At 37.5% G+C, this 25,364-nt stretch overlaps 2 protein-coding genes across 3 annotated transcripts; both read left to right on the top strand.

Annotated features, from left to right (window-relative positions):
• The first annotated feature begins 1,493 nt into the window (after positions 1–1,493).
• Positions 1,494–11,752, top strand: rbl1 (retinoblastoma-like 1 (p107)). The gene is made up of 22 exons (XM_043241324.1): positions 1,494–2,100; positions 3,250–3,383; positions 3,568–3,768; positions 3,856–3,920; positions 4,269–4,397; positions 4,904–5,049; positions 5,163–5,227; positions 5,369–5,555; positions 5,853–6,019; positions 6,152–6,264; positions 6,356–6,459; positions 6,652–6,789; positions 6,926–7,090; positions 7,185–7,320; positions 8,020–8,247; positions 8,328–8,518; positions 8,629–8,805; positions 9,199–9,270; positions 9,450–9,534; positions 9,771–9,919; positions 10,025–10,189; positions 10,452–11,752. The coding sequence occupies exons 1-22, from the start codon at positions 1,942–1,944 to the stop codon at positions 10,620–10,622; spliced, it is 3,147 nt and encodes a 1,048-aa protein (XP_043097259.1). The 5' UTR covers positions 1,494–1,941; the 3' UTR covers positions 10,623–11,752.
• Positions 11,753–11,882: 130 nt separating this feature from the next.
• On the top strand, positions 11,883–16,198 carry si:dkey-6e2.2. Of its 2 annotated transcripts, none has more exons than XM_043241326.1 (3): positions 11,883–13,124; positions 13,813–14,062; positions 15,014–16,198. In XM_043241326.1, the coding sequence occupies exons 1-3, from the start codon at positions 12,668–12,670 to the stop codon at positions 15,312–15,314; spliced, it is 1,008 nt and encodes a 335-aa protein (XP_043097261.1). In that variant the 5' UTR covers positions 11,883–12,667; the 3' UTR covers positions 15,315–16,198. The 2 variants fall into 2 exon arrangements, with proteins under 2 accessions (XP_043097261.1, XP_043097260.1); XM_043241325.1 differs by having other exon boundaries at positions 13,813–14,134.
• Positions 16,199–25,364: the final 9,166 nt, after the last annotated feature.

The raw sequence follows: 25,364 nt of genomic DNA, 5'->3' as shown, positions 1-25,364 counted from the left end.
ATAAGTTTGCAACTCCATTAAAGGCCTTCAAGATTCCTGGAGAAGCAGAGTCCGTATGTGTACAACTGGAGAGTTCAGGCTGTTAGACTGAGAATGCTGCGTTGCTGGTTGTAAGCGTGTTGATTTTATAAATGTACTGTTTGTTGGAAATGTACAGTTTGAAAACGCAACAATATTGTTGGAAAAACACTCCAGTTTAAATCAATTTGAATCACGGTGTTTGAAAAAGTCTCCCTGGTGCAGTATCTGGGCTCATTTGAAGATCAATGAATATATATATATTCAATTCTGTGTCCTAGTAGCACTCCAGATAACAATTTTTGTCTTTCTCCCTAGCTGAAACTGTTCGGTAGTTCATCAAAAAGTCTGATCAATTTCGATTTTTACCTGTATTTATTGTTTTACTGTCTCACCGTTGTCTCCCTGTGTATTTGCAACATGTACATAAACTTGCTGTCTCCAGGTTTTGGATGTTTTCCTATATGGGATGTCTACGCTGATTCATTTTGCTTTCCATAAAATTTGAACTGTTCTGAAAACGGTAATGTTGACTGTATCTGTGTGTAAATATGTCTCTGGATAGTTGCTCCCAGATACTCTCTCGAGCAAAAAAAAAAAAAGCCTTCCCATTGGACCCCCTACCTCCATTTATCAAAGGGAGATCATTGCAGTAGCTTTGCATAGTGCATTTCCGATGGGGAGTGAGAATTGGGAAAGTTTTGGTACCGTACGCCAGTGTCATTTTGTTCAGATTCTGTCAGCACTCAATATTTCCGATGCTTTCAAATATGCACATAATAGGAGACTGGATTTTGCTTTGCCACCGTCAGTGTTTGCATGTCAGGACCTGCTAAAAAGACCATCTGAGGCAGAGCAACATCCCATACTTAAAAGTGTATGCAAGTCAGGCTACTGCAGAGCGTTTCTTACAACAGCGGCTTAGCCAGACGGACTCCAGTCCTTAGTGTTCATGGCACACTAGAGCATCATGCAGAACTGCATTGCGTCACTGTTGAGCCTATGTTGGAGGTTCTGTTCTTCAAGATCTTGTAGAATAACATTGAATGAATTTGATACGACTAACAAAGGTCAGTGTTCTTGACAAGGAAGTACTGTAAGTTTGTAGTTACATTGAAGCAAGTGCACTATATCGGGATGATTACACAAGATAAAAAGTGAACTTACACTCTTGGTATAAAAATCTGCAGCAATGCTGAGAGTCTTGGGTGTTTTTATTATTATTTTTTTTATTATTATTTTGGGATATTTCGTTTGTTTTTGTTCAGATAGCTCCTGTACACCGATGTGGACCAATCATATAATTCAAACCATGGTATGTGATCTTTTATTGTGCAATAAAAGATGACTTTCAACTTTCAAGTCAATATGTCTTATGTTGATCAGTCGGTTTGTTTCTGAAAAATAGCGTTTAAATTTGCAGTTGCGCAAATAAGTGCATTGATTATTTGAGCAAATAAGAAATGCTTGGAAGTCAGTAGACGTATAAACATGTCGAATAGTATAATATATAAAATTTGATGGAAATAGCAAGCAACAAAACGATTTTGTAAAATTGCATAGATATTAATTGCATTAATTTGTGCATTGTTTATATTACATCTTAAGTCCCGGAATAAATAATAAAACGTCCGACTTTAGTCTAAAGATGGCGCTTATTGAGTTCTTCGAGTTTTATGTGATGCTTCGGTAAACGCTGTGAGGAAGTTTAAATCCTCCATGCTTCCTCGCTGTCGTCTTTGTTGTTGTAATGACGCCATCCACTCCTGTTCGCCCATTGGCTGACAAGAGCCCGTTTTCGCGCCATTCGCGCGTCTCGGCATTGTGGGATAGCATCAGGAGGTCGGCGGCGCTCCGGGTCAACTCCGTGTTTTACCCAAACGCTTTTCTTTGGACGTTCGCGGATTTTAACGGGTGCCAGCAATGCGCGGAGATGAAACGGATTCGGAGTCTATTAGATCGGCCGATGGTTCGATTCGGAGCAATCTCGAGGCGCTTTGTCAGGAGCTCAATATGGACGAAGACACGGCGGCAGAAGCGCTTGAGAACTTCAGCTCCATCTGGAACACTTACACGCTGGAGGTGCGACTTTAATTCACGTTCAAGCAACGAGCGAACCACAGCAACAGCTGAAGCCTTCTCCGCTGCCTTCAGCTCTTCTGTCTGTTCACACGGACATATAACTTAGTCAAAATAACCAGTACTAATAATGGCACTCTCTGAACCTACCATGGTATGCGAATATGGTACGGTGGTATGAATACCAGTATACTACCATAGTAAGGTTACATATGGAAGATGCTATAGTTGTACCGGGGTATTACGTTACACTAATTAGTGTGCAGGTATTATGTTACACTAAAAAGTGTCCCAATACCATTTAAATCGCTCCAGAAATGACTGAGGGTTCCCTGATATGTCACATGACAATCACAAAGGGAAGATGAGGAAGTCGTTTAAAGGGAATTCTGGGAAAAAAAATTCTCTCTCACTGGCTGCTAGATTTTGGCTCTGTCAGGCTTCTGTATATTAAAGATGCAAGTGTTTTTCCCAAATTTAACCTTGTAAAGATGGCCATGGCCGTAATTTCACGTCAATGTAGTTTATTTGAAATTTCGTCTTAATTGAACCAATTCGTTTTTTTGTATACTTTTTGATACATCAACCCTTTTAGTGTGACATAGAAGATTATTTATTAAGGAGGGAAAAAGACAAAACGGTTCAGAGGCCCAAAAATAAATAAATGCTCAGCGCTGTGTCTGATATTTATTTGGCCAAAACGTAAAGATAACATTTTGCTATCTTGTAATGTAAGTAAGATCCTTCAGTGAGATGGTATGCAGATGGCGGCATAAACAACACAATGTATGTACAGTTGACAGTATATATATAAATAATAATGTGTGCATTTTACTCAAGATACGCAATATACGCTATATCTACGTTATAAACAAGGAACAGACAATATATACACGTATAGTTTACGTATTTTTAACCAGATGCAGTCACAGTGACAACCTGGAGGTGTTCACTTTTACAGTTATGCTAAAAGGCCTAAGAAAGTGCAAACCTATCAATCATGAGAGAGAAGGCGTGCAGCATGTTATTCAACACGATTCTGGATATGCTGATAATTTGTAGGCCTTAGAAATGAAAGCATCTCACAATGCAGTGGGCTTTAGGGTTGATTCATCTCTGTGTGATATGTTCCCGTGTTGATTGTTGTCTCAGGGTGATGTCGTTCACTGGCTGGCCTGCTCTCTGTATGCTGCCTGTAGGAAGAGCTCCATCCCCACCGTGGGACGGGGTGTGATGGAGGGCAATTGCGTGTCCCTTACGAGGATCTTGCGCTCGGCGAAGCTCAGGTAAGGACCTCGAACAGGCATGGACGGGTGCCTTCAGAGTCGGCATTTTCTCCTGTGATTTTATTTAACGCAAAATGCAATTTTAGAGTAAGAAGAGAAACAAAGGCAAGGGCATTTGTTTTATGCATGCAAGGATTTTCAGCTGCGTTTGTACTGAGATGCTGCTGTGCTCTCTTTCCTCCAGTTTGATTCAGTTTTTCAGCAAGATGAAGAAATGGTCAGACATGTCGAACCTCTCACAGGATTTCCGCAGCCGCATAGGGCGACTGGAGCGCAATTTCGAAGTGTCGACTGTGATTTTTCGGAAATTTGAGCCAATATTTCTGGACATGTTTCAGAATCCTCAGGGTGAACCTCCCCGGCTCCCTCGAAGCCGCAAACACCGGTAAATCTTTCCTATCCATTCTTAGCTGCTTTCTTAAAGAAAACGCCAGCCTGTGTATTAATATATATATACTGCTTACCCTTGTAGGCGTCTTCCGTGCCACATCAGTGACGTCTTCAAGTTCTGTTGGACTCTCTTTGTGTATACAAAAGGTAATTAGACTGAAAGAAGCCTTTCCTGTTTGAACTATAGTCAATCTGTATGGTTTACATGAGACTACTTACGTAGTCGTGTAATGCTATTAACTACATAAAATAAAATGTTCATTATTGCACAGCCATAATGAATAAATAAATTGAGATTGAAGATTTATCATCAAACAAAACATTTAAAAAAAAATGGGATTTGTAAGATTTTTTTAATATTGTTAAAAAATATGTTTTCCAAACATTTGAACCGTTGTGTATTTTTAAATATGTGCATCTCTAGTTCTGATTGTCTTATTTTAGACATTCTGAACGCTCATGTAAACTAATGCAATAACTTCTTCTTTATTTCAGGTAATTTCCGTATGATTGGAGATGACCTGGTCAACTCCTATCACCTCCTGCTCTGCTGTCTGGACCTAGTGTTTTGCAACGCGCTCATGTGCTCGAACAAGAAAGATCTCATCAATCAATACTTCAGAGGTAAATTTCTCTTCACCTCGCTGTGAGAGAATGTTTCCTTGATTAATTGTTGATTTTCTGTTTACAAGTCATTATCCTTGAAGGCAGACAGAGTTACAAGTGAGTCCATTGATTGCATTAGAGGAGTTTCTTGCAAGGTAGTGCACTTAGTTTTGCAATATTGACTGAATATGGGAAGTTGTAGTTAATTTAAAACTTATAACTCCCCATCAGTGACCCTATGAAACAATTTGAGATCTGTTTTCTTTCCTGCGTTATCTGTTGGAACAGGAACATGGGTCAGGCCACAGAACATCATGGTTATATCAAAATAACACAGTTTTAGTCTACTACTAGTTAGCATTAAGAAGTGTATTGGTATACTGGTGCCACAATTTAGACTGAAACATGAACTGAAAACTTATTTTTTCATTGAAAGCTGTCTTAAAAGATTAATTTCTGATCAGATTACTATACAGATTTGTTGCAAATGCTTTGTTTACAGTATTTTGCTCACCTCTCTTTAGGACTGCCAAAGGACACAGAAAACTCGGAGGAAGTGCCCTGTGTCATCGACAAGTTGTGTGAGCTGCATGATGGGCTGGTGGTGGAGGCCAAGGGCATAAAGGAGCACTACTTCAAACCCTACATGAAGACACTGTTTGAGAAAAAGGTGAGGAACACACACATGCTTTTATAACCAATCTACACGGTAAGAGTAACATGTTTGTTTAGAACTAGGTCATGCTTGCCATTTTTCTAAAAATATATCCCCTTATGTTGCAGATATTAAAAGGTGATGTGGAGACTCTGACTGAATTACTGGATACCCCAAATTTCCAAGACAACAAGTAAGCATGTGAATTTTTTTTTTTTTTTTTTTTTTTTTTTTTTTTGCATTTACAGAAATTTAGCATTTAAATTAAAAAAAAGATTAAATTGACATTTCAGTACTTTGAATATGAATATTGTTTTGTTTTGCTTTTTTACAGTAAAGCCATAAATCGCGAGTATGAGGAATATGTTTTGACTGTGGGAGATTTTGATGAGCGAGTGTTTTTGGGGGCTGATGCAGACGAGGAGATCGGCACGCCTCGCAAGGCCACCGCTGAGCCTCCGCCAGGTCAACTATCCGCCCGCATGCAGGTGGAGAACAACCTTCAGCAGCACTTTGAGAAGGTACTGAAGATTTCTTTCACCGCTGTCACATTAAAGTAACATTCATGATCTTCAATGAAATACTACAGTCCTCAGTGTCAAATGATCCTTTAGAATATGCTAATTAATTTACTTATTATCATTAATGTTACAAAAACAGTTAGTATTAGTATTCATTAGTAACCGCTTAGTATTTCTATGGAAACCATGGTACATTTTTCTGGAGTTTTATTTATTTATTTATTTAATGTAGCCTTGCTGAATGTGTTCTTTAAAAAGACTCCAAAGGTTGCATCATCCTGCTGTGTTTTTGCATAGACACGTTCCCTTGCTCCCTCTACGCCTCTAACGGGTCGTCGGTATCTGAAAGAGAAAGAGGTGCTGGTCACCCCCGTTTCCTCAGCTACCCAAAGTGTGACTCGACTGCAGAGCATGGTGTCTGGTCTCCGAAACGCTCCAAGCGATGCTCTTGTACAAATCTTTAAGTAAGTATCTGCCAAAATCAAACCACCCACAAATAGAAATTAGACATGATATGTTTGAGCTAGGGTGGTGGCCCTCAGTCTTCAGCCTTTTTTCTTATAGACCTATATTATATTTTTGCCTTGTTTTTATAGTTCTTGCTCTCGAAATCCCACTGAATCCATTCTGAACCGAGTGAAGACCATGGGAGAGAGGTTTAAACAGGCCTACACCAAACCCACAGATGACCTTCCTGGAGCACATATGGGTCAGATAAAAAAAAAAAAAGTTTAAAATAGATGACTGTTACGAAAGCTTCATATTTCATCTTGTAAGCGCGTTCTGGTTCTTGTGCGTAGATTTCGCAGAGAATCGTCTGAAGCTGGCGGAGATCTTGTACTTTAAGATCCTGGAGAATATCATGACTCAAGAGATGAAGAGATTACAAGGGAAAGACATGGCGGTAAGTCAGTGTAACTGCAAAACTTGATAAATGCAGTAAAAACCGTTCACCCTGATACCAAATAATGTGTATTTATCACCAAACAAAGAGGAAAATGGATTTCGTGCCAGATGTTATTTTTGTGTTTTGCATCTACAGCTCTTACTCTGCTTTTTGTCTTACCACTTCTTCTCTTCTTCTGATCTCTATCAGGTCCTGTTGGAGCAGGAGGTGCTCCATTGCTCCCTGTTGGCGTGCTGTCTTGAGGTGGTGCTCTTTGCGTACAGCTCTCAAAGAACATTCCCCTGGATACTAGAAATCTTTCAGATCCCCCCATTCTACTTTTACAAGGTACAGAACAGTGTACTATTACACCACGTTGCAGTAGATATTGATGTCTAAAAAAAAAAAATCAACTAACTGTTGAGTCCTTTTAAAGAAAACTTTATTTTAAAGTACTAAAGCAAATGTACGTGTGTTTGTGTAGGTAATCGAAGTGTTCATCCGCTCCGAGGAAGGTTTGTCCCGAGACATGGTGAAGCATTTGAACAGCATAGAGGAGCAAGTGCTGGAAAGTAAAGCCTGGACCAGAGACTCGGCCCTGTGGACAGCACTTAATAATGCTAATAATAAAGTCCCCACTGTAGAAGAGGTACACACACACAAAAAACTTTGTAAAATTATAAATGGGTTTGTTGAGGACCGTTAAAGTACAGAATATAACCTGTTGTGTGTTTGATTCTTAGGTGAATTTTCCTAGTAATTTTGACACGGGCAACAATGCAGGCGGCCCCACTCACCTCCCATTGGTGGCGCTGTCCCCTATCATCCACCCTCGGATCAGGGAAGTCCGCACAGGCCTGGGCTCCAGTGCACGCAAAGGTAAATGGCAAAATAAGGCTAGACTCTTGAGACCCCATGAATGTGTATGATATTAAAGGGGAGAGACATTCCAGAGCGTTTGTTTAAACACAAATTAGGAATATTTTTGGTCCATTTACCATTTTAAATGCATCTGTAAAATATTACAATTTATTCATTTAGGTAACACTTTACAAAAAGTTTTTTAGTATTCTTTAATGCATTAACTAACAACGAGGAATACACTGTTACAGTATTTATTCAGCTTTGTTAACGTTACTTAATAAAAGTATAACTTAATACTATAATGTTAATTCATCACCAATAATTAATATTAATGGATACAATTTTGAACTTTAGAATGTTAAACTGAGATTAATAAACTTTGTTAATTTTACTTTTCATTCATAGTTCCTGATATCAAATGGAACCGTATTGTAAAGTGTCTTTATATTACTCTAAAAAATAGTATTCTAATTAAATTATTTGCAAGCATATAGATAACCTCAAAGCTAACACAAATGGACTAAAAAAGGCAAAAATTTCTTAATTGTAAAAAAAAAAATGTAGCGATGAGCAGCGCAATAACAACGTAGAAAAAGATAAGATGGAGACTTTTTGACTTTTCAAATCTTTTTGTGGCTCACAGTGGATGAATCTGAGTTTCTTTGACTGTTAAATCACATGTACTCATATGGATAATGTTTTTCTCTCTCTTAGACGTCCCTCAGTCTCCCATCTCTCTCCACGACCGCTACAGCTCACCTGCAGCCGGCAGCGCCAAGAGACGCTTGTTTGGTGACGACCCTCTACCGCAGTCCCCGGTGAAAAGAATCTCAGTCACTCCCATCAAAATCATTCCCAGCTCTGCAGAAAACAACCAGAACACCACGACTCTCCTCTCCATGTCCACCGGAAACGGCCAGCAGCTCACCATTCCACTGCCGGGTACCACTTTAGCTCGTTGCTGACATTTCTTTAACACACAGCAGTTGTTTTTGTTGACATGACGATTCTTCATTTTCCAGTGGTAAAAAATGAGACGGGCGGTTTCACAGTAATCCAACTCCAGGCCAATGATGTGAACCCCCTCACCGCTCAAGTCTTACTGACCGCCTCCCCCAGCCGAACCGCAGCTCTACCCGTTAGCTCCGACACACAGCCCCCAGCCGTCAACAGACCCCGCCGCACAGGATCTCTCGCCCTCTTCTTCAGAAAGGTGAGGAAAAGTATGCTGGGGGTTTTTTTATTTGTCTTGTTTTTTACATCTGCTCTTGAATGAAGATCTCCGTAAGTGGAAGTGCATACATGCTGTTGCTTGTCCTTCAGGTGTATCATTTAGCCAGTGTGCGTCTGCGAGACCTGTGTCTGAAGCTGGATATCTCATCAGAGCTGCGAGGGAAGATCTGGACGTGTTTTGAGCACTCGCTGCTGCATTGTACTGACCTGATGAAGGACAGACACCTGGACCAGCTGCTGCTCTGTGCCGTCTACATTATATCAAAGGTACAGCTTTTGAATGTGGAGAGAAGGGCTACTGCGACACCGTCGTGCTGAGTTACAGCAGTTGACGAAAACTAAAAACTACTGTACTTTAAAAATTTTTTCTGTTCTTTCTGTAGAAAAGAAAGTGGAACTTTTAGAAATTACATAAAATAATTACATTATTTTAATGTATTCCTGTGACGCAAACCTGAATTTTCTGCATTACTCCAGTCTTCAGTGTCACAACATACTTCGAAAGTCATACTATTATGCTGATTTGCAACCAAAAAAATTATATTAATTTGTTGTTATTATTATTATTATGATTGTTGCTAAAAACTGTCCTTGCTCAATAAAAGAACTTATTTAAAATTTTAATTGAAATTTTCATAATTTTTTTTTTGATTTTTGCAGATCACAAAAGAAGAGCACACTTTTCAGGACATTATGAAATGCTACAGAACCCAACCTCAAGCCAACAGCCACGTGAGTATCAACAGTCTTTCCAAACCAGTTGTTATTGTTTTATGCGCATGTGCATAATGTGACATTGCACATAAATGTCAAAGGTACACAATGTCTGTTTGCCCCAGCTTCCTTACACCTAAAACCTTGGCATTTTGAGCTATGATGACCGCATATTTGAGGCTTTGGTGTGTTTGTAGGTCTACCGCAGTGTTTTACTGAAGAGGCGTCTCAGAGTGCAGCAGACAGATGAGAACATGGAAGTGGATCCACCAGCAGACCAGTGTAATGACAATGTCCTTAATGGTTCTTTATCCTTTTTTATTAATCATATTACTGAAGAAAATTTACCCCACCACATTTTTGGTGTTTCTTGAGCAGCAAATTCAAAATTGAGACTTCTTTTAAAAACATAATGTTACCAATGGCAAACGTAGGGAATAGGGATGTGTAATGTGTGTAAAGCAGACCTATTTAATTTTAATGTTGGTAAAAGTTTAAATTTTTTTGCTTGTTCACAGCCAATGAGAGGACAGAACAGGCCAGCACAACAGAGGCTGACAGCGAATCAGAGGAAAGAGGAGACCTCATCCAGTTCTATAACTCCGTTTACGTACTGAAGATGAAATCATTCGCTGTCAAATATGCACATTCAACACTTGATAACAAGGTTTGTGTTTTGCTTTGCTTCATTTTGAACTTTCTCTTTATGTTTTTCTTATGGACCATTTGGAAACAAGTATATCACTCTTTCTCTCTTTGTTTTTCCATGAAGATGGAGGCTCCTCCGTTATCTCCCTTCCCGTCGGTTCGTGCTCAGCCTCTCTCTCCTCGCCGAGTTTCTCAGAGACACTCCATCTTTGTCTCCCCTCATAAAAACGGCTCGACTCTAACCCCCAGTACTGCCTACACGTACAAGTTCACTGGCAGCCCTTCAAAGGTAAGTCAAACTACAGGATGTTACGACGAGCATCAACGGTAATAATTCCCTTTAGGCAATATGCAATTAAAAATTTAATAATTTACACTTCCACATGACTGACTTCTGTGGAACACAAAAGAAGTTGTATACAATATACGAGAAAATACATACAATGCAACTGGGTATTATCATAGTAAAGTTATAAATGAATGTTCTTAATGTACATTTTTCCAGTTATGGTTGTGGATCTAAATGCCTTCTGCTTCCTGTTTCTCTTCAGGAGCTGAGCGACATAAACCAGATGATCCGTCAGGGTGGGGTGAGCAAGAAGCGGGCGTTCACCATGGAAGGCGATGAGACCGAGTCTCCATCTAAATGCCTGCGGCAAGAGAGCGACGACGTGCTGCTCAAACGCCTGCAGGACGTGGTCAGCGAGAGAGCGAGTCTCTGAGTCTCCTTACGTACCCAATATAAAGCCAAAAACCCCTCCTATGTGCTGCTCAACGACTCTAGGATGTAGAGAGAGATGCGACAACAATCAGTCTCTTATCTGTTCAGAATCAAGCACATTATGTCACCGAACAATAGCAAAGCCAAAAACCATCACGCTTTTTCATCACGCCGGGAATTTCTGAATATCAGGGAGATTGGTTTGAACCAATCGAAGAATCATGTATCATGTTTTTCATGATGCTCGTCATGCTTTCGTAATGAATTATTTCTTGCGTTATTACAGAGATATTCTGTAGCTGTTGTTTTCTCAATTAAGTGTCACCTGACCATCATTTTTGCAGTAGAACCCCCCCCCAGATATACTTTTATTGCTGTTAATGCACTTTTTGTGTGTGTGTTGAACCTGCCAGTGGTCCTATCAAAGTTTTGCAACCATCCTCTGTGCAGCTCTATTTTCAGATGTGTGGTATCTACACCTCTCAAATAATTGTAATATCTCTCTTAAAAGTTTCATGTATTTTCTCACAAGTGTTCTGTTAAATGAAATGGTCATGTTTGCCGTGCATTTAACATTTTAGATGTTAAATTTGGTGAATTTTTTTTTTTTCCCATCATCTTGCTTATCGTGTACAAATAACTTTTTCAACACTGTGTAACAGTGATGCAGGTATTATTTGGGTATGCTTATGTTATTTTATTGACATTTATAGGTCACATGCCTAATGAGGTGGAAGTGAAATGTTTTCTTTGAATCATGTGACTATTTCTACAGCTAGCTGTATCTGCGTTTCTCAGTATTGTCGGTTAATTTGAAATTGCAATTTTATTCTTGTACAAATGTTTATTTTAACCATTATGTTCTAACTCGAACTGTTCAACACTGTCGATCTCTTTGCAGTTGGTGCTTTGTATATTATGAAATTTTTTTTTTTTTTTTTTTATACAAACTCCAAATTTTAAGCTTAGAAATAATTATCTGCATTGTTTTTTCAAAAAAAAACATTTGTACTTTTTTCAGTGACTTTGTAATTTAGCTTTATTGTAATTGTTGGTTTGATCAATCAGTTGTTGGTCAGTTCTGCAGTGAGTGCCTTAGCATGTACATAACAATAAAACTTTTTATCGATTCTCAAGACTTTTTTTTCCCCCTCGTTAACACTGTTTTGGCTCGTTTCAACAAGCTGAAGTTGGATAGGAAATTTAATGTTGTAATTATGTGTAAGTGTAAGCCATGGGATGGCATATTCTTTCATTGAATGGCTTTGCTTTTATATTTGTTTCCTTTAGTTTGAAATTCTAATTGAATATAAAAACCAAAACTGTGTCCAAAAACTCTTTATTTTCCAGAAAGTGCTTTATTATTACTTATGTGACCCTGGATATTTGTATCAATAGCTGGGTGGATGGGTCAAAATATTACATTTTCCTTTATGCTAAAAATCATAAGGATATTAAGTAGGTCTAAAGACCATGTTTCTTTAAGATACTTTCTAAATTTCCTACCCTATAAACTTTTGAAAAAAAAATGTTTTGATTGAGTAATAAGCATCACTATAAACTTAATTTGAACAACTTTAAAGGACATATTTGTTTTTTGGGATTATTTGTTTATTGTAACCTCAGATTCCATATTTTCACAGTTGTATCTCATTAAGTCTAATATTGTCCTATCCTATCAAACCATAATTTTAATGGAAAGCTTGTTTAATCAGCCTTCAGATTATATAAAATCACAGCTTCACAAAATTGACTGGTTTTGCGGTCCAGTGGCACAAATATGCGTAGCATGGCATTCAAATTCGAAATCAAAATAAAAACCATAACTGTGTTCAAAATCTTTCCCATTCTTTCCATTAGTTTCGTGCGCGTTGACGCTAGGGGGCTGTCGCGGCCAGCGAGTCTGAGCCAATCACAAAGCTCGGAACGAGTGACGCAAATACGTCAAGCGCTCGCAGGCCTGCGTGACGCGCGAGCGGAGAGTCAACCGATGTTGCGTCTGAGTGAACTCTTCTACGTGATTTCCCGAGATTTCCAAGCCGCGAAATGTATGAAGAAATGTCAGTAGAAAGGAACTGGACGGACACCGAGACAAGGGCGCTGCTGTACATCCGACAGGACGAAGAAATCAGCAGGCAAATCAGCGGAACGGTTCGCGACTCCCTCATTTACGCTGAAATATCGAGGCTTCTGCGCGCGCAAGGGATCCACAGAACCAAGCGACAGGTCACCACCAAACTGAAGACGCTCAAGCAGAAGTTCCTGAAAATACACGAGCATCACAAAAACAGCGGCCACGGCAGAGTGTACTGGAATTACTATGATCTCTGCAAGTCCATCTGGGGCAGCAACCGCCCCACGGACGCTTTAACGCTTCATAATAACGTCAAACTCGAAGAGCCCCAGAGCACGTCCATCGAGGACGCGAGGAACGAGAGCAGGTCCACGGACGTCGAGGTGTCAGTCAGTCATGAGGACGAGGAGACGGATGACATGACAGACGGTGCGTCGATGTGTCGGATACCTGATGCGCTACTTTGTGGTCACGTGACTTCACTTGCATCCTCGCGTACTGCAAAAGCCGTGCACGCGTTGATAAAAAAATAGTCAAGGGGAGGCTGTTTCAAATACATTGCATGCTTTTATGCTTGCAACTGCATACACATGTACAATTTAGCAGCTTGTAACAATGTAGTATGTTGCTAACGTGAACAGCATGCAACTATTTACATGTTTAATGTTCAGTTATCATAATCTTTAAAAGACATAAAATCGTAATTTAGTATTTTCCATGCAATTACAGTGTTTTAAAATAGTGCAAATTCTTTACAAATGTGTTTAAATAGTTATAAAAGATCTTATTCAAAACGGACATCACTGTTTTTTACGCTTTGTAGCTTAATATGGGACCGTTGTTGATTTAATGAGCTTGTGATTAATTAAATATGAAACACGTCATTTTAAATATAAGTAAAACACTTGGTTGAAAAAAAAGATATATTTTGACACATTATCGCTAAAATTATTTTGCCTGCATGGCATGACCAGTAAATATGTTTTGACGTAGTGTTTAATGTTTGAAATATTAATATGGAAGTTTAAGAATACATTTTAGGCCGAAGGATGAATCCTTACTTCACCCGAACATGATTGACGACGTGCATAATTGACTACTGTGTTCATATTTTTAGTTGTTGCTCAACCTGTGAGGAAGAAGGCCAAAAAACGTTCTGTTACCGACTCTGTGAGAGATCAGGAACCTCTCCATGTGCAGAACCAGAGGGAGTACGAGGAATGCTTGCGAAGGGAAGCCAGAGAAGAGCAGAAGGAGGATCGAGCGAGTCTGATGGCCATGTGGAAGGAGATGATGGAGTTCCAAGGCAACCTCTTAAAGGAGTTTATTCACCGCCCATCTCTGCCTTCGCTTCCGTCTTACCACAGGCATGCTCTTCACAACCAAGGACGCTCTAGTTTTCCAAGCACTAGTTACATGGCTCCGTACGACTCGCCAGGGTACGAGCGCACACCTCTGATGACCGCTTTAGTTTCCTAGTTACACTTTACTCATAAAAGCGCGTCCAACTCAGCATTTCAATGTATTTAAAGGTTATTATAGCATCGTATTGCATTATTATAGTTTTTTTATGAATTAGGATTCATTTTATATATTAAAAACAAGTTTCAGCTTTATTTAAATCAAAAGTTTTTAATAATAATCTCGAATAACAGTAATAAGATAGTAACACTTAACAAAATGTTTCTCTTTTTTGTTGTTTTTTGGCAAAAAAGGCCAAAACTAATTGATTTTACAAATTGGAATCAAATATGTGTTAAAGAGATTTTTCTCTCTCATTGTTAATAAATAATTATAATAAATAATAATTGTTAATAAAATTAATAAAATACATTAACGGCATATATATCTGAAATCAGATATGTATGCCGTTAATGTCATTTATTTATTTTATTTATTACTATTATTATTATTTGTACTTTTGACAATGATCTTTGTTTTTAAAAATAACAAAGATGCAAATAAACAATCGAGCAATATGAAATGCATTTTAGCTGTAATATTTTTTACGGTAACATTCAAGTAAGAAATAGAAAAGTCAAGGTAAAAATGAAACGCTAATTTATTCACTATATAAATTAAATGTACAATGATTTTCATTAAAGCTACTAAAGTCGCAGGTATATTAGGTAGCTCTCACTTTATGACCTAATGCACAAATCAAGTACACTGATATGATTTTAGATGTGTACCATAATATCATTTGTGCATATTTGATCGTCCAAGAGCGACACGTCATGAAAGAGAACTGAATTCTATATATGTTATACGTTTAAAAATCACAGTTCTGCTAAGTTAACCACTTCGCCCTTTCACAGAGCCGAAACGGAGAATGAAAGCGCCATCTCACACGAGGAAGAGGAAGAGGAGGAAGAAGAGAAATATGTTATTCCAGCCGAGATTGCACCCGTGTTGGACGTTCAGCCTGTTAACCGCGCAAACGACAGCCAATCAAACACAGCGGAGACTGCATCACCCCCGGCGCCCACACAATCAGCGGGAAAGAGCGATCTGGAGACATCTGTGCTACTCAGACAGGAAAGAGTCTTACAGCTTCAGGAAGAATACTATTCACTCAAAATCAAGTATCTGAAACACAAGATTTCCAAGGATCCATGACAGAGCGCCGAAGACGAGCCTTAACTGTTCTGAGAACTTCTGCAAATGTAGATGTCCTCAGCTGGATGTAGGAAAATGTCAGTGTCTCTGTGCAACTCATATTCCTTGTAGTTCATTATAATATTACATATTTTGACCAGTAGGTGGCAAGGTGGTTACTTCATATTTTACCTGGTGTCATTAGAACAGGTAAGTCCAGGATTTTCTTTAAATATGTGAATTTTAAAATTTAGCAGATTTTATTTTGCTAAGTTCTTCCCATTTTCTCCACTAAATATTACCGGTCTTATTACTTATTCTTTTGCACATAGTTGCAGATAGGTTTTAAGGTTGACGAGTGAGCTGGACATTACTCTCCTTATGTGGAGTGTGTTTGTAACCATTATTTTTCATTAAATTAATGAAAGCCACTGAGTCAGACACACAGTGTTTAAAAAAACTAAACTGAAAGCAAAAGTCTTGGTCGCCCTTTATTTTAATCTCCAATCCTCGCTATTGACAAATCATTAACTACGACTTTTGCCTCAATATAATCCTAATTTGCTGCTCATTAATAGTTAATACGGTAGTTATTTAGCTATTGATTAGGCCGTAGAATATGATCATGCAGAATATGTGCTTTATAAGTGCTAATATACAAATATGTTAATAATAAGCATGCTAACGGGCACTAGTTAGTAGTGAGAATTGGTCCTAAAATCTTTAAAAAAAAAAAAATTGTTTAAAAGCACTGATTCCCAAACTATTTTTGTTAGTTAAAGAAAAGTATTTCATCGTAATTGTAATATATTTTCAGTTATATTTAATATTTGAAAACGTCTGCATGCTCACTGTTGATGGTCACATGACAAGTAGGTAAACAAATAAAATATATTTTTAAATAATTGTTTTATTCGCATTCCTTTTATTCTAAAGTAATTTCTTTAACGATACATTTCATTGTCTTTCAACCCTGTGCAGTTTATTTGTGAACCTCAGATTGGGAAATCAATCAATCAAAAATTAGTTCTGTACAGCATCCATTAAGCTTTAAAAGGGACCGAAAATGCCATAAAACCTCTTCACAGAGAACCTTTAGACATGTGTTAAAGCACAAAAGTCTTACGGAGTATTCTGTGTTCTTTTACGTCAGTTAAATTCTGAAAAGGCCCTTTCTGAGCTTGACAGACCCGGGTCACTGTGAAATCTGGGTGTATGGCAAGAGCTGTGCAACAATTCTTCAAAAATGTCAGAAACAGAAAAAAATAACAGCAAACGGGTTTAGAATAACATGACTGAGTAAATAATGACAGGACTTTCATTCTATAAGCTCCAGAAGCCTTTATATCCTCCATATCGGTGTTCCTTTTTAACTATCGTTCTATTTTTCTTGTATTTTCGCTTCCATTTCTTTTTTTGTTCCAAGTCTCCCTCCTGCTATTACTTCTCACAGTAAGACATTACGTTTATACGACAGAGCGTTTTAAAACGACGTGTGATGCCAAATTGGCTTTCGCTTTCTTTACTATTGTGAATTATATATTTTTTGTCTTTTGTGGAAAAAAAAGTTCATAGATGTGAAGATGTAAGTAAAATAAAAACAAAACAATCCATCAAAAGATTATAAGAATTATAAAAGATTGTATAGTTATATATATATTATATATATATATATATATATATATATATATATATATATATATATATATATATATATATATAAACACACATTCTAAGCCCAATAAATTGATTTATTTATTAGGAAAATTTTGTATAATTGTATAAAATTAGCACACACATACATACATATATATGTGTGTGTTATAATACATATTCTAAACCCACAAAAGGTTCTTTATAGGTATCTGTGGTTCCATGAAGAACTCTTCACATGTAAACCACAAATGGTTCTTCTATGGAATCACCTTTTGGAATATATTTACAGGAGTGCGTTCCCTCCACAGACATGAACTGTAAATACACTCTGTACGTTTTTTCTCTTTAACTGACAGACGAGAGGAAAATGTCTGTGATAATCGAAGAAATGGCACAGATGTCATTCATAGATAATAAGCCTGTTAAACTTTGACAGTTGAAAGTTTGTTGGAAGCATTATGTCTGCGGCAGAAAACACATATTGTAGCCTTAAAGTATCTGTCAGGGCTTCGCATCGCAAAACGTCCATGGGGCTTTGCGGTAAAGCTGAACGTTCTATGAAATGACACCCCTGTTAAAGCAGAAAGTAATTAATAAATAACTGGAATAAATATATAAGAACCTCGCAAGAGTTCTCCTGTGGTTTTCCAGTGAGAGGCTGATGAGAAATGTCAAACATAATGGGCATGATTTTCTGTGAAGCAGCTGCTCTCGGGGTCTTGCTGAGTGGGATTACACTTAACACTTCCCTCCTGGGTGAAATGTCGCCCTCAGACTCAGAGAGAGATGACTGGTACCAAGTGCTGCAGTCAAAATGAGAAACGCCGCGACTCCTCAGATGCTTTGGAGTCGGTGTAGACTCTGGGTGAATCCCAGATCTCTAATGTCCCAGATTTGATGTTCTTTTAGAAAAATACATCAATACTTCACTCGGAGTGAGTTCGGCTTTGTGATGTTATTGTGAATTTATGCCTCGTTTACGTGGAATTCCAGAGCAAACACTTGAAAGTAAACGCTTACATCGTGGGAATATCCGATGCTCGGTTAGTTTAAAAATTCATATGCATTTTGCTGCATAAAAACTAGTTATCTTTAGTTTAACATTTTTACATATTGTGTCCCATTTTTCTTTTATTCTGTCTTACACTTACAACTTACAATACTTACTGTTCTACTACAGCCTCATGACAAATAAATAATAGTGTTAGTTCATTTAAAATTTGTCAATATATGCTGTATACATTAACATTAGTGTGTGTGTGTGTATACATATATATATATATATATATATATATATATATATATATATATATATATATATATATGTATATATACATATATATGTATATATACATATATATACATGTATATATACATATATATGTATATATATATATATATATATATATATATATATATATATATATATATATATATATATATATATATATATATACATATATATATATATATATATATATATATATATATATATGTATATGCATATACTATATGTATATGTATATATATATATATATATATATATATATATATATATATATATATACATATGTATATATGCATATGTATATATAGAGAGAGATTTTTATATATATATATATATATATATATATATATTTTTTTTTTTACTAGGTAAAAATAACTTAAAACACCTATTTATATTTTATAAATATTTTTTTATAAAAACACCTATTTAAACACCTATTTTTACATAAAACAGTACATTAAATAATTTCTGTTTTATCATATTAAACTGTATATAGACATACAGTATTATTTTATTATAATACTTTAATTTAATTATAATATTATAATACAGTATTACATATTATTACATATATGCTATTTCATTATACTTTGGTAAATACAAAAAACCGCAATGAAAAAAAAAAGATTATGCTAGACGGTACTGTATGTATAACCCACATTAAAATAGAAGATACATGCTGTAAAATTGCTGCTGATGTTACTCCATTTTCAGTAACAAACCGTTACCAAATCATCAGCCAGGCCTACCTCCTTTATTTGCACTTCTGCTGGTTTTATCAAAGCCTAAAAAAAGAAAAGGGGGTCCTGCTGAGAAACAGAACTGATATCTTTTGTGTGCTTAAATATTTAATGAGTCGAGGGAATGGAGGGCTATTATTGTGCCTGTTGAAGTTTTAGTTGATGGCCCACACAGAATCTGCGCCCACTGAACTCCGCAGAAAGCTCAGCAGAATTGGACCGACTGTCATTCACAAAGCCCCTCACATCCCCCGCCTTCTCCTTTATGGCGTATGTATATATATATATATATATATATATATATATATATATATATATATATATATATATATATATATATATATAAAAACACATTTTACTGTTTGAATCAATACCACAGATTCTGCCAGGGCCTCATCTAGCATTTCATAGGTCGGCGCCGCCAGGTTGACCAATGGCCGCCCGCTCCCATCGCGCCTCATTCTCTGGATCCCTTCCCATCTCTCGGTTTGTATTCCCGCGCGTCTTAATTTCGTTCCGTTGAGCGGTTAAACTTAAAGGGGCGCTGGATCCGTCGCCCCGTGTTCCCCGCAGATCTCGGTAAAAGGCAGCACACGGGCCGTGCTTATCCTTCAGCTTTGGGTGGCTTTGCGACTGTACACGTAGGGATGATATCCGCGCGATTTCTTAGTGACATTCAAGAGCCCAAATATAACCGGCGCGGCGCGCGCGGGGCTGAGTCAACTGTCAGCGCGAACCGTCGCGCGCGAGAGAGCTGAGAGGCGCAGCAACAATGACTGTAAACAACTTTGAAAATATGCGAGACCCCCTTGTCACACCGGTGTGTCCTGCGCCTCAACGCGCGGAGCTGGTGACACTTTTGGTGGGGCGTTCCAATATAATGAGGACTATTCTTGTAGGTTAGTTAAATATTTTTTTTTCTGTCCTCCCTTACTGTCACGGGAAGGGTTTGACAAGCCCTGTCACCCGTAAAGGTAAAGCTTTGCTTCGAGAAAGGCCATCTGTATTTAGAACAAGTTTGACGATCGCACCGTGACACGCAGTTGAATTTGTCACCTGCTCGGAGTTCATTTACATGCGGAAGATTCCCGATTCATTTTGCGCTTGTAATTCATTTCTTGCGGTAGATAGGGATGAATGCATACAAAATGAAACCTCGTGAGACGTGGAAAGACACGTTTCAGTTTTTTTACTGATGTTTTGACAAAGAAAATATATGTGTGTTTATGTAGGCCTATTTATTTTGTCAAACCGGTTTTAAGGAAGACGTGGTGCTTTACAGGGTATGCATGGTAGGCCTATATTGTTTGCTCCCACCAGACACCGACGTCTATATAACGTCAGATTGGCGTCGGACAGACGTCGCATTTCGGTTGAAAATGAAAAATGGGCTGACGTCAGTATTTGACGTTGGATTTCATTTACGCGACCTAAAAACTATTTTATAATATTAACGTCAACCGACGTCTGTATTGGAGGTCAGTTTAACGTTGACATCAGACATTGAATTTACGTCGAATTTTGTTCACATGACATCGCAACCAAAATTTAACCAAATTTCCTGTGACGTTGTGTGCCCGCCGGGGCTTAAGCTCGAATAAAAACTATAAAAATATTTTTGTTAATTGAAAAAAAAAAATAACCTACTGAAATTAAACTGATGAAATTTAGTTGATGCAGTACAATTGCTAAAAGTGCGTAAATAAAACCAACTGAACCAGAAGCCGATCTCACGGTGATTCGTAGGCAAGATATTTTACAAGATGTCTAATTCGTACAACCTCTCGATTTTTGCTAAATCGTACTTATTTAACTAGTTTACGAGCCATTTTTTTGTAAAATTGTACAAATGACCTCCCCCGCCACTAAAACCTCCTTCGCTGCTGTTTTAGACAAATCGTACAGAATTGTATGAGTGAAGTCGTACGAATTCGTATGAATTTGCCGCCTCGTAAAATACATATGAATTATTCGAGAGACTGTGTTGATTCAACTGAAAATAAATGCTAAATATATATAAAAAAAACATGAGAACAGCGAACAAAATGACAAAAAAAACACAAAAAATCTAATCAAATTTAAAATATTTATAAAACTGTGAAAATGTCCATGCAAAGTTGGGATGTTTACTAGATTTCCAACAACAATGGTCCGTGACATATATAGAAATACTTAATGCGCAATACAAAGATACTTTACAATGCTGGACACCCTTCTCTGTAAGCGTCTATATACTTTAATAAAGTGTCTTATAAAATGTATAGTTCCAGTCCTTGATTCTGATTGGTTGAGCCAAGCTGTTGTAAATTACTCTAAAAACGTACTCCTTTGTTTACATTTGTGTGTAGCAACCACTTTGTTGGAACCACAACCATTTCTGAGGAACAAAATCGCTTGGCGAAAGAATAATGTTTTTATTAATATCTTTACACTTTATTTGCTCTGTGTTTATGAAACCTTACCGTGTATGGAATTACCGTTTCATACAATGCCCCTTAGCTGTAATAAATTCACTGTAGGCCTAAATCATGGCTTACTGCTTTATTAAATGTCTTCGGTAGCCACATATCACACTCGTCCATATCGTTTTGGAACTGTGGCTCTTTAAAGTTGCACGGACTAACAAAATTTGTGGAATTTTACAGTAAATTTTTGTATTAAGGCCATGTGAAGTTGACATGTTAGTTAAATAAAACTGATAGCGGATAGTTTCTTTTAACTTATCCGAGCAGAAACGGAAGACAATCTTCGATGAAGTCTAGATTCTGATTCTAGGTTTGAACAGGCCTAGACACATCGTGCCGTATTTAGACAGGGAAACATTCGTCATAGTTGCATCACCGAGAATTCATATTAATGCAAAGACAACCTTTTTTGACACTAGGTGGGAACTGAACAGCAAAGAGATATTATTAGATCTGTGACATTTTATAGATTGGTTCTATCAGAATTTTTTCCTCTCAATATAATCTATTTGTTAGCCTTGAACCGAATGCATGCAAAACTATCTGAGACGAAGAGTCTACTCATCCTAATCGCTTACATGATACATGGAATGATATAATTGAAGTCATACGTGTAGAATGAACATAAAAAAGAATACACATGTCATAATCTGTATCATAGATAATGTAACATTAGCTAATTTGTATCATGAATCAAAAAAAGAGGCACCTTCAGAAGTAAAGAAAGCATGAATTACATGAGAAAATAAAGCACAGATTGATTGATATAAGACATGAAACTAGCACAAAATAATTTGCAACAGTCGACCAATCAGAATCAAGTATTCGAAAAAGCTTAATGGTGTAAGAGCTTTCAGTCGAACGATCTTTGAACTCTATCTGGATTTTATACGGTAAAAGCTGACAAAGCAGTCTGCATAAAGTAATTGTTTGTGACTTTTTCTGTTCATTGTTTTCAGGATTTGCATATTTGATTGCATACGTTTTATCTTGGCATGCGATTGAGGACCTTTTCTGATGCTGGGGGCTGTTTCATAAAACAAGTTTATAAATAAACTGGGCTTCTGTCAGCTGTTCTGCATGCTTCGAACCAAATCAACCGACGTGAAGTCCGACTAGATGAAAAGAAAGTGGCTTATTTGGTAAACTTGTTTCATAAAACTGGAATCTTTGATTCTGATTGGTCAGTTGCTGCGTTGAGTGTTTAGTTTTGTATGAATCTGTAAACTACATACTTGTCTAGGTTGGACTGCAGATTATTAACAATAATATTTAAAGTCATATTGTAGTTTTTTAAAAATGTGTAATAATTACTTTATTATTATGTGCATGTGCTTTTCATGTCGCTAACTAATAAAGTGCCTACAGTAAAAAAGTTATTTTATTGCACCGTATTGCACAACCCAACAAATATCCAATATTCTTAGCAGTTTTTATTCTAATAATATAGGAGAGCAATATCTTTTGTTTTCAGCTCTTATGTTAGTTGGGATTGGGAAAGCCTATTCAAACTTATGAGAGCAATAAAGTAAAGAAATGAAACGGTCTTTATTATTGATCTTGCATTTTACAAGTACACTATGAAATATACATTAGGCCCCTCTCTTATAATTTAGAAGAATGGCTGGATCATATTAGCAGTTTCATTGCAGTGACGGGACAGCACTCCCTTTTTTTTGTGAACGCAGACATTTTAGTGAAATCTATGCAAAGGTTTATGCATGAATCCCCAGGACTGATAGCGTGTTTCGCTCGTACGCGCCTCCAGCCAGGACTGTTTGCGAATGCACTGCGCCTTATGATGGAAATAAGTTTCATTTCAGTTCAAATGGAAAGCGTGTTTCATTCCGTTGAAATAGATTTTGATCCTGTCCGGAGGAGGAGGAGGTCCTGTTCTTGTTTGTCAATATATTTAGTTTCAGTTGACTGAGCAATTCCCGAGACGTCAGGACTAGCGCGGAGCAGTAAAGAGTTTCCTCAAGTTCGCTGATGAAGTTTGTACCAGAGAGAGGAAGGAGAGAAAAACAGGTAAATAATGAAAGCTTAACTGTGGGTGCACATCATGCATAAAGATTGGTTCAACTGCAAAATAAATTAGAAATAGATTTGAATCAGTCACGATGAATCTCATGATTTTTCTTGCTGAATTTAGAATATATATATCAGGTTCATAAATATTGGGATATCGACACAATTCTAACATTTTTGCCTCTATACACCACCACAATGGATTTGAAATGTAACAAACTAGATGTGCTTTAACTGCAGACTGTTTAATTTGAGGGTATTTACATCCAAATCAGGTGAACGGTGTAGGAATTACAACAGTTTGCATATGTGCCTCCCACTTGTTAAGGGACCAAAAGTAATGGGATAGAATAATAAATCATAAATCAAACTTCCACTGTTTAATACTTGGTTGCAAATCCTTTGGAGTCAATTACAGCCTGAAGTCTGGAACGCATAGACGCTGGGTTTCATCCCTGGTGATGCTCTGCCAGGCCTCTACTGCGACGGTCTTCAGTTCCTGCTTGTTCTTGGGGCATTTTTCCTTCAGTTTTGACTTCGGCAAGTGAAATGCATGCTCAGTCGGATTCAGGTCGGGTGATTGACTTGGCCATTGCATAACATTCGCCTTCTTTCCCTTCAAAAACTCATTGGTTGCGTTTGCAGTATGCTCTGGGTCGTTGTCCATCTGCACTGTGAAGCGCCGTCCAATGTGAGCAGATAAAATTGCCCGAAACAATTCAGAATTCATCCTGCTGCTATTGTCAGCAGCCACATCATCAATAAATACAAGAGAACCAGTTCCATTGGCAGCCATGCATGCCCACGTCATGACACTACCACCACCATGCTTCACTGAGGAGGTGGTATGCTTGGGATCATGAGCAGTTCCTTTACTTCTCCATACTCTTCTCTTCCCATCACTCTGGTACAGGTTGATTTTGGTCTCATCTGTCCATAGGATGTTGTTGCAGAACTGTGAAGGCTTTTTTAGATGTCGTTTGGCAAACTCTAATCTGACTTTCCTGTTTTTGAGGCTCACCGATGGTTTACATCTTGTGGTGAACCCTCTGTATTCACTCTGGTGAAGTCTTCTCTTGATTGTTGACTTTGACACATATACACCTACCTCCTGAAGAGTGTTCTTGATCTGGCCAACCTATGTGAAGGGTGTTTTCTTCACCAGGGAAAGAATTCTTTGGTCATCCACCAGAGTTGTTTTCCATGGTCTTCCGGGTCTTTTGGTGTTGCCGAGCTCACCGGTGCGTTCCTTCTTTTTAAGAATGTCCCAAACAGTTGTTTTGGCCACGTTTTTGCTATCTCTCTGATGGTTTTGTTTTGGTTTTTTCAGCCTAATGATGGCTTGCTTCACTGATAGTGACGGCTCTTTGGATCTCATCTTGAGAGTTGACAGCAACAGATTCCAAATGCAAATTTGAAATGCACACTTGAAATGAACTCTGGGCCTCTTATCTGCTCATTGTAATTGGGATAATGAGGGAATAACACACACCTGGCCATGGAACAGCTGAAAAGCCAATTGTTCCATTACTTTTGGTCCCTTAACAAGTGGGAGGCACACGTGCAAACTGTTGTAATTCCTACACCGTTCACCTGATTTGGATGTAAATACCCGCAAATTAATTCTGACAGTCTGCAGTTAAAGCACATCTAGTTTGTTTCATTTTAAATTCATTGTGGTGGTGTATAAAGCCCAAAATGTTAGAATTGTGTCGATTTCCCAATATTTAAGGACTTAACTAAATATATGTGCTATATTATTATACTGTATTAGTGCTGCCAAAGATGAACATGATTAAAAAAGTTTTATTTATACAATATATCAGTGTACTGTATATATTATAATGTATATGTAAATACCGTATATATTTAGCAGTATATATTTTTTTTATAT

This window comes from Puntigrus tetrazona, chromosome 6, assembly GCF_018831695.1.
Source record: "Puntigrus tetrazona isolate hp1 chromosome 6, ASM1883169v1, whole genome shotgun sequence".
NCBI lineage: Eukaryota > Metazoa > Chordata > Actinopteri > Cypriniformes > Cyprinidae > Puntigrus > Puntigrus tetrazona.
The sequence above is the reverse complement of the archived record's forward strand: the minus strand, read 5'-3'. Positions and strand labels throughout refer to the sequence as shown.